This window comes from Heterodontus francisci, chromosome 18 (assembly GCF_036365525.1).
Source record: "Heterodontus francisci isolate sHetFra1 chromosome 18, sHetFra1.hap1, whole genome shotgun sequence".
NCBI lineage: Eukaryota > Metazoa > Chordata > Chondrichthyes > Heterodontiformes > Heterodontidae > Heterodontus > Heterodontus francisci.
In genome coordinates, this window is record NC_090388.1 from 43825193 (window position 1) to 43844331 (window position 19139).

The 19139-nt window shown below is 43.0% G+C and overlaps 1 protein-coding gene across 1 annotated transcript in view; it reads right to left on the reverse strand.

The window, feature by feature from the left end:
- The window catches only part of mrps35 (mitochondrial ribosomal protein S35), a 62134-nt gene that overhangs the window by 18052 nt on the left and 24943 nt on the right, over positions 1-19139 (reverse strand). Inside the window, exons 6-7 of the mRNA XM_068050616.1 lie at positions 14567-14676; positions 12787-12856 (exon numbers count right to left, since the gene is read on the reverse strand). Of these exons, the coding sequence (XP_067906717.1) occupies positions 12787-12856; positions 14567-14676 (180 nt within the window). The remainder of the gene's footprint in view (positions 1-12786; positions 12857-14566; positions 14677-19139) is intronic.

Here is a 19139-nt window from a genome sequence, read left to right on the forward strand (position 1 = left end):
CTACTTTAGAATGCTCCTCGATCTTCTTGATTACTAATTTAAACTTTATGATACAATGATTACTCTTACCCACTCTCCCACAGAAACCTGGCCCACTTGGCCCACCTCATTCTCCAGCACCAGATCTAGCAATCTCTCCTTCCTAGTTGGACTGAAAACATACTAGTCAAAGAAGATTTTCTGAACACATTTCAAAAATTCCTCTCCCTCCTTTCCCTTTATTCTAGAGTTACCCCAATCGATATTTGGGTAATTAAAGTTCTCCAATATAGTTCTTGAACATCTCTGTGATCTCCCTGCAGATTTGCTTCTTTGCCTCACTATTTGGAGGCCGATAGAATTCCCCCAGTAGCGCGATAATATCTTTCTTCTCAACTCGAACCAAATGGATTCTGTCCTTGCCCTGTAAAGGACATCCTCTCTTTCCAACATGACAATGTCTTCTCTAATTAGTACTGCCACCTCCATTTTTTCCTTCTCTATCTTTTCTGAAAACTTTGAATCCTGTTTTCCTGTAACAACACACTTTGATTTTTATCTCGGCGCTGGCTCTCAGCTCCCACTCCTTTCCAATCTCCACCCTGGCTCTCAGCTGCTGCTCCTTTTCAATCGCTGCCCTGGCTCTCAGCTCCTGTGCAATCTCCACCCTGGCTCTCAGCTGCTGCTCCTTTTCAATCGCTGCCCTGGCTCTCAGCTCCTGTGCAATTTCCACCTTGGCTCTCAGCTCCCACTCCTTTCCAATCTCCACCCTGGCTCTCAGCTGCTGCTCCTTTTCAATCGCTGCCCTGGCTCTCAGCTCCTGTGCAATCTCCACCCTGGCTCTCAGCTGCTGCTCCTTTTCAATCGCTGCCCTGGCTCTCAGCTGCTGCTCCTTTTCAATCGCTGCCCTGGCTCTCAGCTCCTGTGCAATTTCCACCTTGGCTCTCAGCTCCCACTCCTTTCCAATCTCCACCCTGGCTCTCAGCTGCTGCTCCTTTTCAATCGCTGCCCTGGCTCTCAGCTCCTGTGCAATCTCCACCTTGGCTCTCAGCTCCTGTGCAATCTCCACCTTGGCTCTCAGCTCCCACTCCTTTCCAATCTCCACCTTGGCTCTCAGCTCTCACTCCTTTCCAATCTCCACCCTGGCTCTCAGCTGCTGCTCCTTTTCAATCGCTGCCCTGGCTCTCAGCTCCAGTGCAATCTCCACCCTGGCTCTCAGCTGCTGCTCCTTTTCAATCGCTGCCTTGGCTCTCAGCTCCTGTGCAATCTCCACCCTGGCTCTCAGCTGCCACTCCTCTTCAATCCCTGCCCTGGTTCACAGCGCCCGGTCCTTTCCAATCTTCGCTCTGGCTCTCAGCATCCGCTCCTTTTCAATCTTCGCTCTGGCTCTCAGCTTCCGCTCCTTTTCAACCTTCGCTCTGGCTCTCAGCTCCCGCTCCTTTTCTATCTCCACTCTGGCTTTCAGCTTCTGCTGTTTTTAAAAAATGTCCCTACTATTACTTACTATAGTGCTATCTGCTTCTCCCAATCCTTTGTGCACCTTGTTTATCCTTCCTAATGCTACATCATCGACCCTATCCCTAGTTTACACCTTCCCAAACAGCAAAGAACAAAGAACAGTCCAGCACAGGAACAGGCCATTCGGCCCTCCAAGCCTGCGCCGATCTTGATGCCTGCCGAAACGAACACCTTCTGCACTTCCGGGGCCCACTCCCTCTATTCCCTTCCTATTCATGTATTTGTCAAGATGTCTCTTAAACGTCGCTATCGTACCTGCTTCCACCACCTCCCCTGGCAGCAAGTTCCAGGCACTCACCACCCTCTGTGTAAAAAACTTGCCTCGCACATCCCCTCTAAACTTTGCCCCTCGCAGCTTAAACCTATGTCCTCTAGTAACTGACTCTTCCACCCTGGGAAAAAGCTTCTGACTATCCACTCTGTCCATGCCACTCATAACTTTGTAAACCTCTATCATGTCACCCCTCCACCTCCGTCGTTCCAGTGAAAACAATCCGAGTTTTTCCAACCTCCCCTCATAGCTAATGCCCTCCAGACCAGGCAACATCCTGATAAACCTCCTCTGTACCCTCTCCAAAGCCTCCACGTCCTTCTGGTAGTGTGGCGACCAGAATTGCACGCAATATTCTAAGTGTGGCCTAACTAAAGTTCTGTACAGCTGCAACATGACTTGCCAATTTTTATACTCTATGCCCCGACCGATGAAGGCAAGCATGCCGTATGCCTTCTTGACTACCTTATCCACCTGCGTTGCCACTTTCAGTGACCTGTGGACCTGTACGCCCAGATCTCTCTGCCTGTCAATTCTCCGAAGGGTTCTGCCATTTACTGTATACCTCCCACCTGCATTATACCTTCCAAAATGCATTACCTCACATTTGTCCAGATTAAAATCCATCTGCCACTTCTCCGCCCAAGTCTCCAACCAATCTATATCCTGCTGTATCCTCTGACAATCCTCATCATTATCCGCAACTCCACCAACCTTTGTGTCGTCCGCAAACTTACTAATCAGACCAGCTACATTTTCCTCCAAATCATTTATATATACTACAAACAGCAAAGGTCCCAGCACTGACCCCCTGCGCAACACCACTAGTCACATCCCTCCATTCAGAAAAACACCCATCCACTGTTACCCTCTGTCTTCTGTGACTGAGCCAGTTCTGTATCCATCTTGCCAGCTCACCTCTGATCCCGTGTGACTTCGCCTTTTGCACCAGTCTGCCATGCGGGACCTTGTCAAAGGCTTTACTAAAGTCCATATAGACAACATCCACCGCCCTTCCCTCATCAATCATCTTCGTCACTTCCTCAAAAAACTCAATCAAATTAGTACGACACGACCTCCCCTTCACAAAACCATGCTGTCTCTCGCTAATAAGTTCGTTTGTTTCCAAATGGGAGTAAATCCTGACCCGAAGAATCCTCTCTAATAGTTTCCCTACCACTGACGTAAGGCTCACCGGCCTATAATTTCCTGGATTATCCTTGCCACCCTTCTTAAACAAAGGAACAACATTGGCTATTCTCCAGTCCTCTGGGACCTCACCTGTAGCCAATGAGGATGCAAAGATTTCTGTCAAGGCCCCAGCAATTTCTTCCCTTGCCTCCCTCAGTATTCTAGGGTAGATCCCATCAGGCCCTGGGGACTTATCTACCTTAATACTTTGCAAGACACCCAACACCTCCTCCTTTTTGATAATGAGATGACCGAGACTATCTGCACTCCCTTCCCTAGGCTCATCATCCACCAAGTCCTTCTCCTTGGTGAATACTGATGCAAAGTACTCATTTAGTACCTCGCCCATTTCCTCTGGCTCCACACATAGATTCCCTTCTCTGTCCTTGAGTGGGCTCACCCTTTCCCTGATTACCCTCTTGCTCTTTACATACGTATAAAAAGCCTTGGGATTTTCCTTAATCCTGTTTGCCAATGACTTCTAATAACCCCTTTTTAGCCCTCCTGACTCCTTACTTAAGTTCCTTCCTACTGTCTTTATATTCCTCAAGGGATTCGTCTGTTCCTAGCCTTCCAGCCGTTACGAATGCTTCCTTTTTCTTTTTGACTAGGCTCACAATATTCCGTGTTATCCAAGCTTACCGAAACTTGTCAAACTTGTCTTTTTTCCTCACAGGAACATGCTGGTCCTGGATTCTAATCAGCTGACGTTTGAAAGACTCCCACATGTCAGATGTTGATTTACCCTCAAACAGCCGCCCCCAATCTAAATTCTTCAGTTCCTGCCTAATATTGTCATAATTAGCCTTCCCCCAATTTAGCACCTTCACCCGAGGACTACTCTTATCCTTATCCACAAGTACCTTAAAATTTATTGAATTATGGTCACTGCTCCCGAACTGCTCCCCCACTGAAACTTCGACCACCTGGCCGGGCTCATTCCCCAATACCAAGTCCAGAATGGCCCCATCCCTAGTTGAACTATCTACATATTGTTTCAAGAAGCCCTCCTGGATGCTCCTCACAAATTCTGCCCCATCCAAGCCCCTAGCACTAAGTGAGTCCCAGTCAATATTGGGGAAGTTAAAATCACCCACCACGCCAACCCTGTTACCTTTACATCTTTCCAAAATCCGTCTACATATCTACTCCTCTATCTCCCGCTGGCTGTTGGGAGGCCTGTAGTAAACCCTCAACATCGTGACTGCACCCTTCCTATTCCTGAGCTCCAACCATATTGCCTCGCTGCATGACCCCTCTGAGGTGTCCTCCCGCAGTACAGCTGTGATATTCTCCTTAACCAGTAATGCAACTCCCCCACCCCTTTTACATCCCCCTCTATCCCGCCTGAAGCTTCTAAAGCCTGGAACATTTAGCTGCCAATCCTGCCCTTCCCTCAACCAAGTCTCTGTAATAGCAACATCATATTTCCAAGTACTAATCCAAGCTCTAAGTTCATCTGCCTTACCTGTTATACTTCCCGCATTGAAACAAATGCACTTCAGACCACCAGTCCCGCTGTGCTCAACAATATCTCCCTGCCTGCTCTTCCTCTTAGTCCTACTGGCCTTATTTACTATGCCCTCCTCATTTACTTCACTAGCTGTCCTACTGCTCTGCTTCCCACCCCCCTGCCACACTAGTTTAAACCCTCCCGAGTGACGCTAGCAAACCTTGCAGCCAGGATATTAGTGCCCTTCCAGTTTAGATGCAACCCGTCCTTCTTGTACAGGTCCCATCTGTCCCTGAAGAGAGCCCAATGGTCCAGATATCTGAAACCCTCCCTTTTACACCAGCTGCTCAGCCACGTGTTTAGCTGCACTATCTTCCTATTTCTAGCCTCACTGGCACGTGGCACAGGGAGTAATCCAGAGATTACAACCCTGGAGGTCCTGTTTTTTAAACTTACTACCTAACTCCCCGTGCAGGACCTTATCACTCTTCCTGCCTATGTCATTGGTACCGATGTGTACCACAACCTATGGCTGTTAACCCTCCCCCTTCAGAATGCCCTCTGTCCGTTCAGAGACATCCTTGACCCTGGCACCAGGGAGGCAACATACCTTCCTGGAGTCTCTTTCACGTCCACAGAAGCGCCTATCTGTGCCCCTGACTATAGAGTCCCCTATACTATTGCTCTTCTGCGCTTTGTCCCTCCCTGCTGAACAACAGTGGTGCCACTGCTCTGGCTGCTGCTGTTTTCCCCTAATCGGCCATCCCCCCCCCCAACAGTATCCGAAACGGTATACTTGTTAGAGAGGGGGATAGCCACAGGGGATTCCTGCACTGACTGCCTGCCCCTTCTAGCAGTCACCCATCTATCTGCCTGCACTTTGGGTGTGACCACTTCTCTAAAACTCCTGTCTATGACGCTTTCCGCCACCTGCATGCTCCTAAGTGCATCCAGTTGCCGCTCCAACCGATCCATGCGGTCTGTGAGGAGCTGCAACTGGGTACACTTCCTGCAGATGTAGTCGCCCGGAATGCTGGAAGCATCACGGACTTCCCACATCTCACAGGTGAAGCACTTCACCCCTCTAACTGACATTTCTATCACTAATTAGTTAATTGATATAAAATAAATACTTATTAAATCCTTACTAAATTATGATACACTTCACTATGTGGTCCCTATTGCTAGATTTCTACAATAAATATTAAATGCTGTCTAAATACAGTAATCTCTTCCCTCTGGTTTAGTTACTCTACTTATTAATTAGTTAATTAGTGTTTTAATCAATTTTTATCAGTTTTATTTTCAAATTTGGTACAGATTTCCTACCAGCCAATCAGGTCACAGCTTTCCTGTGACGTCACTTTTTCAGTTTTTTTTCCCCCACCCTGCCGAAGCTGCCGAATCGCTAGGTAAGTACTTTATACTGAAACTTACCTTCCCAGCTGCCCCCTGGCTCGCACTCTCACTGCTACCGCTGTTCAAAAAGAAGCTGCCGAATCGCTAGGTAAGTACTTTATACTGAAACTTACCTTCCCAGCTGCCCCCTGGCTCGCACTCTCACTGCTACCGCTGTTCAAAAAGAAGCTGCCGAGTCGCTAGGTAAGTACTTTATACTGAAATTTACCTTCCCAGTTGCCCCCTGGCTCGCACTCTCACTGCTACCGCTGTTCAAAAAAAAAGCAGTGCAGAAGGAGGCCATTCGGCCCATCGTGTCTGCACCAGCTCTCAGAGAGCAACTCCCTCAGTTCCATTCTCCTGCCTTCTCCCCATAACCCTGCACATTCTTCCTTTTCATATCACTGTCTAATTCCCTTTTGAATGCTTCAATTGAACCTGCCTCCACCACGTTCTCAGGCAGCACATTCCAGACCTTAACCACTCGCTGTGTGAAAAAGATTTTCCTCATGTCACTTTGGCTTTTCTTACCAAATTCTTTAAATCCATGCCCTCTCCTTCTCGATCCTTTCACAAGTGGGAACAGTTTCGTTCGATCTACTCTGTCCAGACCCCTCATGATTTTGAATACCTCGATAAAATCAGCTCTCAGCCTTCTCTTCTCCAAGAAAAACTGTCCTAACTTCTCCAATCTATCTTCATAACTGAAATTCCTCACCCCTGGAACCATTCTCGTGAATCTTTTCTATACTCTCTCCAATGCCCTCATGTCTTTCCTCAAGTGCGGCGCCCAGAATTGGACACAATACTCCGGCTGAGGCCGAACTAGTGTCTTATACAAGTGCAACATAACTTCCTTGCTCTTGTACTCTGTGCTCCTATTAATAAAGCCCAGGATACTGTATGCTTTATTAACTTCTCTCTCAACCTGTCCTGCCACCTTCAATGACTTATGTACATATACACCTAGGTCCCTCTGCTTCTGTGCCCCCATTAGAATTGTACCCTTTGCTCTATAATGTCTCTTCAAGTTCTTCTACACTATCCTCCTCACAGTCCACAATGCTTCCAAGTTTTGTATCATCTGCAAACGTCATAACTGTGCCCTGTACATCAAGGTCTAGGTCATTAATATAGATCAGGAAAAACAAGGGTCCCAACATTGATCCCTGGGGAACTCCACTACAAACCTTCCTCCAGCCCGATAAACATCCATTAACCACTACTCTTTGTTTCCTGTCACTCAGCCAATTTCGTATCCATGTTGCTACCGTCCCTTTTATTCCATGAGAAACTGAACACTGAATACTAGATGGAGAGCGAGATAAACTCAGGGGACTCTTGCACTACCGGCCAGGTCCTCCTTGGCTGCCTGACGGTCACCCATTTCCTCTCTGCCCGCACTCCCTTAAGCCATAGCTTAGAGCTCGAGCTGCTCCAGCTAAAAACACCTCCTGCACATTTGGTTGTCCAGGACACTTTTTCTTTATTGATAACCAATGCATGCTTGAATTAAATTTTAATTTCATCAAACAAAAAAATCCAAAATAACAAAATCTAACTTGAAGATAATGGAAATTCAAGTATATTCTTTGTAAGAAAGGGTAAAACCTGCTGAAATCACATGTAAAGAATGGTTACTTGGATGTTGTACTGAAGGGTTGACACAGGGTCATCATCTTTCAAAGAGAAGGTCTAAGTGGAGCATTGGGAAACGTACCTTACAAAACCACTTGGGGGCAACATAACTTCTGTCAGCAAATCTCAATAGACAGTCACTTCACAAATACTTAGCAGTCATAGAGTCGTCCAGCATAGAAACAGGCTCTTCGGCCCACCACGTTCATGCCGACCATAATGCCTATCTATACTAATCCCACCTGCCTGCATTAATTCCATATCCCTCTATGCCTTGCTCATTCAAGTACCTGTCCAGATGCCTCTTAAATGTTGCTACTGTTCCTGCCTCCACCACCTCCTCTGGCAGCTCATTCCAGATTCCCACTATTCTTTGTGTGAAAAATGTACCCCTTTGATCCCCTTTAAACCTCCTCCCTCTCACCTCAAATCTACGCCCTCTAGTTTCAGTCACCCCTACCATGGGAAACAGACTCTGGCTATCTACCCTATCTATGCCTCTCATAATTTTATATACCTCTATCATGTCCCCTCATCCTCCTTCGCTCCAGGGAAAACAGACCCAGCCTATCCAATCTCTCTTTATAACTCAAGCCCTCAAAACCAGGCAACATCCTTGTGAATCTTTTCTGCACCCTCTCTAGCTTAATCACATCTTTCCTGTAGTGCGGCGACCAGAACTGCACAGTACTCCAAGTGCAGCCTAACCAACGTTATGTACAACTGTAACATGACATCCCAACTCTTGTACTCAATGCCTCAGCCGATGAAGGCAAGCATGCCATACGCCTTCTTCACCACCCTGTCTACCTGTGTTGCCACTTTCAAGGAACTATGTACTTGCACCCCAAGGTCTCTCTGCTCAAGAACACTCCCCAGGGCCCTGCTATTCATTGTATATGTCCTGCCCTGGTTTAACTTCCCAAAATGCATCACTTCACACTTGTCTGTGTTAAATTCCATTTGCCAATCCCTTGCCCACTTTCCCAGTTGATCTATAATCCTGTTGTAACCTTAGACAACCTTCTTCACTGTCCACTATACCACCAATTTTAGTGTCACCTGCAAACTTACTAATCATGCCCCCTACATTCTCATCCAAGTCATTAATATATATGACAAACAACAGAGGGCCCAGCACCGATCCCTGCGGCACACCACTGGTCACCGGCCTCCAATCTGAAAAACAACCCTCCGTTACCACCCTCTGCCTCCTATCACCAAGCCAATTTTGTATCCAATTGGCTAGCTCACCCTGGATCACATGTGTTCGAACCTTCTGGACCAGCCTACCATGCAAGACCTTGTCAAAGGCCTTGCTAAAGTCCATATAGACAACGTCCACTGCCCTGCCCTCGTCAATCGCCTTGGTCACCTCCTCAAAAAACTCAGTCAAATTCGTGAGACATGATGTCCCACGCACAAAGCCATGCTGACTATTCCTAATCAGATCCCTAATCAGGGATCGTTCCCTCCCTGACACCCTGGTCTACTCCTCCATTACCCCCACCACCTCGTCTCCTTCCCATGGCACCTTCCCCTGCAATCGCAGGAGGTGTAATACCTGCCCATTTACCTCCTCTCTCCTCACTATCCCAGGCCCCAAACACTCCATTCAAGTGAAGCAACAATTTACTTGTACTTCTTTCAATGTAGTATACTGTATTCGCTGCTCACAATGTGGTCTCCTCTACATTGGGGAGACCAAACACAGACTGGGTGACCGCTTTGCGGAACACTTCTGTTCAGTCCGCAAGCAGGACCCCGAGCTTCCGGTTGCTATTTCAGCACTCCCCCCTGCTCCATGCTCACATCTCTGTCCTGGGATTGCTGCAGTGTTCCAGTGAACATCAACGCAAGCTCGAGGAACAGCATCTCATCTACCGATTAGGCACACTACAGCCTGCCGGACTGAACATTGAGTTCAATAATTTCAGAGCATGACAGCCCCCCACTTTACTTTAATTTTTAGTCATTTTTAGTTATTTTTTCTCCTGACTGGGGAGTCTAGTATTAGGTGACAGTCTATAAAGTAAAGCCCGACCTTTCAGGAGTGAAATTAGGAAACACTTCTACAGAGAAATGGTGGTTGAAATCTGGAACTCTCTTCTGCAATGATGTTGCAATGATCTTCTGATGCTGGATCAACTCTACATTTTAAAGATGAGATTGATAGATTGTTGTTATCCAAAGGTTTTAAGAAATATGAGGCAAAGGCAGGTATATGGAGTTAGGTCACAGATCAGCCAATATTTCACTGAATGGCGGTATAGGCTCAAGGAGCTAAATGTTCCTATGTTTTTATGAAATGGCTTCACTGAACCTTAGTTCATTATTTACCCCACTGCAAGCTATTTGCAAAAAGGTTGTCATTACGTGGTGAAAATTCTTTTTGCAATTAGTAATCTTAAATTAAATATATAGGGGCATTTCCTATGATTATTTAAAGCTAACGGCATTATAGGGCAAAATTTGTATCTTGTACAAGTCCTTTTGATTTATCCAACTTTGCCAAAATGTCTTTTTATATATTATTTCCCTCAATAACAATTTTAATAAAAGTCCCATAAATGTAGAGTAAGGTCTTTAAAATAATCCAAAATAATTCAACAGAAATGTCACTTTTTTTTAAAAAGGGGGTCTAATACAAAGTTACCTACATTTGGCCAAGATGAAATGCAACCTTTAACTTAGAATCTCAAGTTACCATTTAAAGCACCGACGCCTATACCAATACAGACAGTGTTTTCAGCACATTAATGCGGTGACATTCCTCAGTTGTGTATTTCGCAGAAAAGGCTGGCAAAAATAAAAAGCAGCAACCTGTGCTTCAGACTCACATGACCTTTATGCTGAAATTAGAGATCTGAGCAATTTCACACTGTCTCATTTCATCCTTCCCAGAGAGCATGAAAAGGATACAAGAATCTGTATTTATTGGTACTGGTACAATTCCTTCCATCTGCCAAAACTTGTTACTCATGCTCACAAGACAACTTCCATTAGGGACTCAGCACTTATGAATCAAAACTTTGAAGATGCATAGTGAATGCTCATCTTAGGGCTGACAATCTACCATTTTACTCACAGTTTTGTACCAAGTATAGTATGGTTTGCCACAATATACTCCTAATCTCTCCAATAAGCAGAAATACATCATGCCAGCAAGCATATACTTCAGGCAAAACTACAAATTGTTTATTACAGGGTTATATAAACACAAGTAAAATTGCAATCTTTCACCATTAAACTGTTCCAAAGCAAGGAAAGTTCCAAAGTCTTAGCAAATTTCCCAGACAGATACTGAACTGCACAGTGACGCAGAGGTTAGCACCGCAGCCTCACAGCTTCAGGGACCCGGGTTCGATTCCGGGTACTGCCTGTGTGGAGTTTGCAAGTTCTCCCTGTGTCTGCGTGGGTTTTCTCCGTGTGCTCCGGTTTCCTCCCACAAGCCAAAAGACTTGCAGGTTGATAGGTAAATTGGCCATTATAAATTGTCACTAGTATAGGTAGGTGGTAGGGAAATATAGGGACAGGTGGGGATGTTTGGTAGGAATATGGGATTAGTGTAGGATTAGTATAAATGGGTGGTTGATGTTCGGCACAGACTCGGTGGGCCGAAGGGCCTGTTTCAGTGCTGTATCTCTAATCTAATCTAATCATAAGCCCATGATAAAAGCTTTAAGAGAGAAATTATTCCTTATGGACTTCTATTGGGCTTGGCACATATAGTAACACAGCAAAATAGGAAACGGAAGACCAGCTGAGTTATACATCTCTCCTTTCTTGAATGTACAAGCTGATATAATTGAAGTCATAAAGGTCTTCTTCACAATCAATAAAAACTGTCTCACTTTAAATTACTTCCTGTAAATAACCTGATTTTTAAAAAGTAAATAATGTAGCAATGTTATTGAGTACATCTATTTTTAACTTTAGATATTGCCTGCACCAATTCAAATTTATACCATTTGGTATTAAAATGAAGCCTATATTTTGCAAGAGAAAACCAACCAATTTAGTTTTCTGTAATTTAAGTATTTGCTTAAAGTAGTTACTAATGTATCTCAAACTAGCCTTTACATTTGAGAATACGAATATTGATTATTGCCAGTGTATGGAGTATAACAAAGCAATCTATTCTCCTATGGAACACCATGTGGGCTATGTTCTCATATTGCACTTTTTCATCACACAGTAAAGATACATTCACTACAGCATGTTGGTATTTTGTTAACTAGGCAATCAACTCATGGATTATGACTGTACTGATTCTTACTGCACAGCTTACTACAATAACTAATGTCTAAATTGTGCAATTATTTAACAGTACTCATGCTCACAAAAGCGTAACATCAGACAGGTGCAGCTCCTGTAACAATATGTTTCAACTCATCTTTAAGCTACTGGAAAGAGATTGTATTCACCATGGAAAATCAAATATGTCACAGTGCTCATTAATGTTTCACAAAATCAAGCACAATTAGAACTGATTGGCACCTCCATTAACTATTGATATTAGATCTGAAAGGTGACAGGTAGCCATTTCACCAAAGGCTTTTCTGTGTATTCAGAATACAACACACACAACATGAAAATATCAGATGACCTGATCTCCCCATCTAAGTAACATTATAGTCAGAAGAATGAAGGGTTTGTCTACGGTTAATAAACAAGTCATCTCCTAATCTTTCACCATTTGTAGTCGGTTAGCATTGAAAGTTTCCACCTGCCACCAGCGTAATGGCTTTTCTTATCAGTAATAAAAGATTACAGTTTTCATGCAATGCAGTTTGAAAGTGTAGTGACAATGAACTTAGAAGCACATCTTGAGAGGGGGGGGAAAAAGATCTGCCTGCAATTCCAAGTGTTTGCTAACCCTGGAACATTTGGTACTTAGCATCAAGCTGTTCTAGCACTAGTATATTACAAGCCAGATATAGAGTAACATTCTTTTAAATAGTTAAGCTAATATTGCAAGATAAAAATTATACACAAGTATTTCCTACAATTTTCCAAAAGGAAACTGAAAGAAATTATTAGTTCACCACTACCTGCAGGTTCCCCTCCAAGCCACACACCATCCTGACTTGGAACTATATCGCTGTTCATTCACTGTCGTTGGGTCAAAATCCTGGAATCCCTTCCTAACAGCATTGTGAGTGTACCTACCCCACATGGACTGCAGCAGTTCAAAAAGACAGCTCACCACCACCTTCTCATGGGCAATTAGGGATGGGCAATAAATGTTGGCCTGGCCAGCGATGCCCACATCCCATGAAATTAATTTTAAAAAATCATGAATGTTGATCACTTCTCCAAAATAAGTTCAACTTACCCATGATTCATGGTACAAAACAGTGAGCAAATACATGGCATAATCATAATTCTGTCGCCGCAGTGGACATCTGAAAGAAAAAATTCAATATTTGTAACCCACATACAGTATTAAAGAAGCTTTAAAACAATTTAAGTTACTCTTTTCAACCACAAGATTCTTTTATCCAAAAATAAAGATATTGAAGCCTACTGAAATATGTTGCATATAGTTCCTCAGTAAGCAGCCCAACCAAGCAAAGCTTGTCAAGTAAAGATGGGTTCTCTTTTTGGTTAAAATTCAATATTCTGAATATTTTCTCCACTTCTTCCTTATTTCTGTGGGTTTACTTTTCATTTTTGTCTTCCCTTGGTTTGAGTTCTTACATTAAAATTATTCCTCTCCTAATTTGATTTCTTTATTTATTTTGTATTTGCTTCTAACCTTCAACAATAACTTGCATTTTCATAGCAGTTGTAATTGTCTCAAGGTGCCTAAATGAGAAATAAACAATAAGCAGTAACAGGAGAGTTACGAAATGAGAAAAAGCATGGTTGAAGCAATAGATTTTGATGGTAAATGTTGTTTAGGGAGTGCCAGAGAGTGCGGTCAAAACATTTGAAAGAGGACATGGTTTGACAGATTTCCAATGCTGGGGGTGGGGGCAGTGGGTTAAGAAGTGAAGACATGGAGGAATTTGTAACTGAAGATGAAGATTTAAAATTCAGTGTGTTGGGAGATGGGAACAGTTGGAGAGAACAGAAAAGATGGGTTAGCTGGACTTAATGTGGGACAGCAGGCAAGATTTGGCAAGTTATACCTTATGAGGTGTGCAGCTCAAGAAGTAAGTAAGAAAGGCTTCGGTGAAGTTGAGCCTTGAGGTAACAAAAGCATAGGATAAATGTTTCAGTGATAGTGGAGGCTGGATTAAGTTTGTGGCAGGGGATATTAGAAGTGGAAGTAAGCAGTTTTGATGATGGATAGGAAATGGAGTTTCCAGATTGAATAAGACACTAAAAATACACATTCTTGGATTTAACCTGAATAAGTAGTCAGAAAGTGGTTGGAGTCAGGGCCAAGAGTGAACCAAATGGGATGGTTTGCTAAGATTAAGGTGAAGAGAGCTATGATTCATCCATGGCTTGATGACATTCAAAAAATTGGACAGCACAACAATGGTCACAGAATTGAGGATGGTAGGAGAGCAGAGTTGGATATCACCAGGCGGATGCTTGGATAATGTCATCACAGATGATATTTAAATAAAGTAGTAAATAAATAAATAAAGTGAAGAAGCCAAGTACGGAATCTTGTGGCATTGCAAAGATGACCAAGAGAAGAAAACAGTATATGAGATGTTCTGGTTAAATTGGGACAGACAGCAATGGAACCAAGCAAGGGTGGACCAAGGATGAACCACACAGGAAAGGCAAGTGAGGAGGACAGAGATGGCAACAGTGTTGAATGCCATGCAGAGGTCAAAGAAGATAAATTGGAATAATAATTTTTCTTCTCTTTCATGACTCATAATACAGAGTTAAACTTGCTTGATAATCCAGAGGCTGACACAGGATACAGAAAAGGTACAAAGATAATAAGTGTTTCTATAAAGCAATGAATAACTGCAATGTATTTAACTCTATAATATCACACATTTATATTACTATGGAGGAAAAAACTGCAGGACTTTGTGGTTTCACCTTTAGATACTTGGGTTTATTGCTTTGTAATGAAGACAGTGATTATGTGCTTGGTGACATTAATTGCTCTTATAACGGACATCTGTTTCATGTTACTGTACCTGTCTGTCGTAATGGTAAGTATATCTGTATCTTTGCTGTATCGATTTCCTACAAGTTTAATGAGTTTCTTCTTGGCATGGTCATCCAAATTCAGATTCAAAAGTCTAATCTTCAAAATACAAAAAGAAAATGTATACAATTTTCACCAAAATATTGTACTAACAGAATTATACAAATATGCAATTCGTATCCTAGATGATGAGCAATCTTTCTTACAAGTGATCGAATGATATAATTCCCTGATTTAACCGTCTGGTAAGAACCTTCCCACTATCCAACAATGTATTAAACAGTATTTTTAAACCCCATGCTAAAGCAATACAACCATTATAAAAGTTACTGAAGGTTACATTGCAAAGGTGGTTGTTATAAATACAAGTTGTTGTTACGGAGCCTCAACTCAATTTTATCAATACATTTTAGGATAGTCATTGTAGCATGTATATCACTGTAACACAAAATATATTTAACTTCCCATGACTGGCATGAGAAAGAAGTGTCTTTAAATGTGAATTTGGACATAAAACGAGGAACAGGACATAAAAATCTCCCCCTCGCTGCTGATGGAAAGTGTAGTAACATTCTGGATTTCAGTTGCCCCATCTTCATAAGTTACAATCCATGAATTCACCAAGTTCAGACATTGATGTAAAACAAACTCCAGATGCTCAGTAGTCTACTTCCAATATCAAATATTACAATGTCCAAAAGCTACTGCATGGTTAGGATTCTGCTTCTTTCTTCATGTAAAGAATGATATGTATAGGGGTTTGTCTCCAAAGAATGAACTCCTGCCAATACTTAAGTAGGAAATGGGGAGAGAAGAAAGAAAGAAGAAAATGAGGGGGGGCGGGAAATCTTGTGGCAGGGAGGGAACAGACTCTACAGGACAATGGTGAGGGAGTAAACAATGCTTCTGCTGGGCGCAGAAGGTGGTTGCTATCCTTGAATTTCCTATGAGCAATGCAATCGTACACATATTAAGAATTTAATGTTTCAATGAGATGACCTTTCATTCTTCCAAACTCCAGAGAATATAGGCCTAGTCTACACAATTTCTCCTGATTGGACAATCCCCTCAATCCAGGAATCAGTTTAGTGAATGCACGTTGCACTCCCAAGGCAAGTATATACTTCCTTAGGTAAGGAGACCAAAACTGTACGCAGAACCCCAGGTGTGGTCTCACCAGTTGTCCTAAAAATTGAATTCGACAGTCTGGCAGAACTCTGGGAAAAAAGAATGTGTTACTTCCAAGAACTATGGGTGCTATAAGACTGCACTAGGAGGACAAAAAGATTTTTCAGATGGCATCTAGTTACCGCTAATGGCTAGAGCTAGGTACACCAAGTCTTGCCAAGTTTGAATCGAGAGCTATAATATCTGGCCAAGAGAAGTATCACCAAGGATGACCTAAAGAAAAACTAAGAAAAAGTATTACAGAGTACCCAGGTTTGGCTGACAGGGGCTTGTACAGACTTATCAGCTGCTGTTAACTCCTTTATTCAAAAAGGGAGGGAGACAGAAAGCAGGAAACTACAGACCAGTTAGCTTAACATCTGTCTTAGGGAAAATGTTAGAAGCTATTATTAAAGATGTTATAGCAGGGTATTTAGAAAAATTCAAGGTAATCAGGCAGAGTCAACATGGTTTTCCTAAAGGGAAATCATGTTTAACCAACTTATTGGAGTTCTTTGAGGGAGATCCAGATCTTCTTTACAAATGATTGCCTCTAGTTCATCTATTTTGTTTTGAATACTACATACATTGCAGTAGCAACAGTTTAAACTGTTTTATTATTCCTCTCTTTGTTTTTCATCATTATTTTACCTTTATGAACATATAGCATCGATATCTGGCCATTCATGTTATCCTTATTCCTTCCTTTAGTTTGTCCTGCGCTCTTTTCCCAACTCTTTTATTGCCAGATGATTTTTTGTAATTTCTAGCAGTTCCCTCCCGCCGCCCCCCACCCCATGTTATTAAAGTCTTATTTACAGCCCTAGTTATTCTTTCTGCTAGCGCCTGGCTCCCATCCCAGTTCAGTTGCAGCCCATCCCAACAGTACAGCTCCTTCCTGTCTCAGTACTGCCACTAGTAACCCGTGAAATGGAATCCCTCTTTCGCACACCACTCCTTTAGCCACATGTTGACTTCCCTCATTTTTTTTTGTCACTATGCCAATTTGCACATGGTTTGAGCAAGAGATTAATACCTGTAAAGTCCTGCTTTTCAAATTAGCTCCAAACCTTGGAGAATGCCTTAGCAGGGTCTCTTCCCTAATCTTCCCTGGGTTGATTCTGACATTGAGCATAACAACTAGATCCTCCATCTCCAGCTGTTTCGAGATGTCCTGTACCCTGGCACCAGGCAGGCAACACACCCTTTGATGCTGATAGTATTTTTCACAATCTACCTACCTAATTCTAGAATCCCCTATAACTACAACCATTCTATTCTGCACCTCTTGTGCCACAGTGCCTCGGTCAGCATTCTGTATGTCCTTCCCAGTCTTTCTACTTATCCTCATTAGTACAGTACTTTGAACCTATTGGAAAGGGGCCATGTCTGCTGGACCTTCTTCATTAGCTGTCCTACTGTCCTTACCTGGCTGTCCGACAGTAACACTTGCCCCCTTCTTGGGCCTGTGTTCTCCTCTGATATGTAACTGTACTCTGGAGTAAACCATCCAGTAATTCCTCCTCCATTATGTGTCAGAATGTCTCTAGCTTGGACTGCAGGTCAACAACTGAGCCGGAGTGTCTCGAGGCAGAGACATTTATTGCAGATGTGGCAGCCTGGGACAAAACCCCACATATTAAAACCCCAAAATTTTGCCATGTCTTCATTATTTGTTATCTGCAATTCAATTCTTGAACTAACTGATCACTTGAGGTCTGGATTCATTAAATAAATGGATTTAGCTTGATGTTAAATAAATTAGTAATTTACCACTCCTCTCAGTTTTGATTACGATGCCACTTTTTCCATTTCCTCCAGTATAATTTACTTTGAATCATAGAATGGTTACAGCAAAAGAGGCGGCCATTCAGCCTGCGCTGTCCATGCTGGCTCTCTGCATGAGCAACTCAGCTAGTCCCATTCTCCTGCCCTTACTTCATAGACCTGTAAATTTTCTCTCTTCAGGTGCTTATCCGATACATACATACGAACAAGGAGCAGAAGTAGGCCTTTCCCTTTTAAAAGCCACCACACACTCAGGCAGTGCATTCCAGATCCTAATCACTCGCTGTATAGATGCTGCTGTTGGTTCTTCTGCCAATCACCTTAAATTGGTGTCCTCTGGTTCTCGAGCCTCTGGCAATGGGAACAATCTCTCTATCGACTCCGTCTTAGACCCCCTTATGATTTTGAACACCTCTATCAAAACTGCTCTCAACCTAGTCCCTCATCTCTGGAATCATTCTCATTAAGTTTCTCTGCACCCTCTCTAAAGCCATCACATTCTTCCTAAAGTGTGGTGCTCAGAATTGGACACAATACTCCAGTTGAGGCCAAACTATAGTTTTATAAAGGTTCATTATAACTTCCTTGCTTTTGCACTCTATGCCTCTATTTATGAAGTCCAGGATCCCACGTACCTTTTCAAACACTTCATCAATGATTTGAGCACATATCACACCAGGTCTTTCTGTTCCTGCAGCCCCTTTAGAATTGTGCCCTTTATTTTATATTGCCTCTTTCTCTTCATGAAATTTTATCCGCCATGTATCTGCCCATTCCACCAGTCCATCGTTACCCTCCTCACAGTTCAAAATATTTCCAAGTTTTGTGTCATATGCAAATTTTGAAATCGTGCCCTGAACACCCATGTCTAAGTCATTAATATAGATCAAGAAAAGCACCGATCCAATTACCAACTCCTGGAGAACCCCACTATGTATTTTTCAGACTGGAGGAAGATAATTGTTCACCACTGCTGTTTCTGTCACTCAGCCAACTTTGTATCCATGCCACTCACTGTCCCTTTTATTCCATGGCTTCAACTTTGCTGACATGCCGATTATGTAGCACTTCATCAAACGCCTTTTGGAAGTCCAGGTATACATCAGCTTCATTACTTTCATCAACTCTGTTACCTCATCAAAAAACTAAACCAAGTTAGTTAAATATGATTTGCCTTTAACAAATCCATGCTGGCTTTCCTCAATTAATCCACATGTGTCCAAGTGACTGTTAATTGTGTGTCTTATTATTGATTCTAAAAGCTTTCCCACCACCGAGGTTAAACTGAATGGCCTATTGCTGCTGGCTTTATCCTTACACCCTTTTTGAACAGGGGTTTAACATTTTCAATTCCCCAGTCCTCTGGCATCATGCCTGTGTCTAAGGAGGACAGGAAGATTATGAAGCATCTCTGCACTTTCCACCCTTACTTCTCATCCAGTCCTGGTGACTTATCAACTTTAAGTATAGCCAACCTTTCTAATATTGCCTCTTCATTTTTTAGCCCTTCCAGTATCTCAATTACCTCCTCTTTCACTGTAGCTTTGGCAGCATCTTCTTCCTTGGTAAAGACAGATGCAAGGTACTCATTTAGTACCTCAGCCATG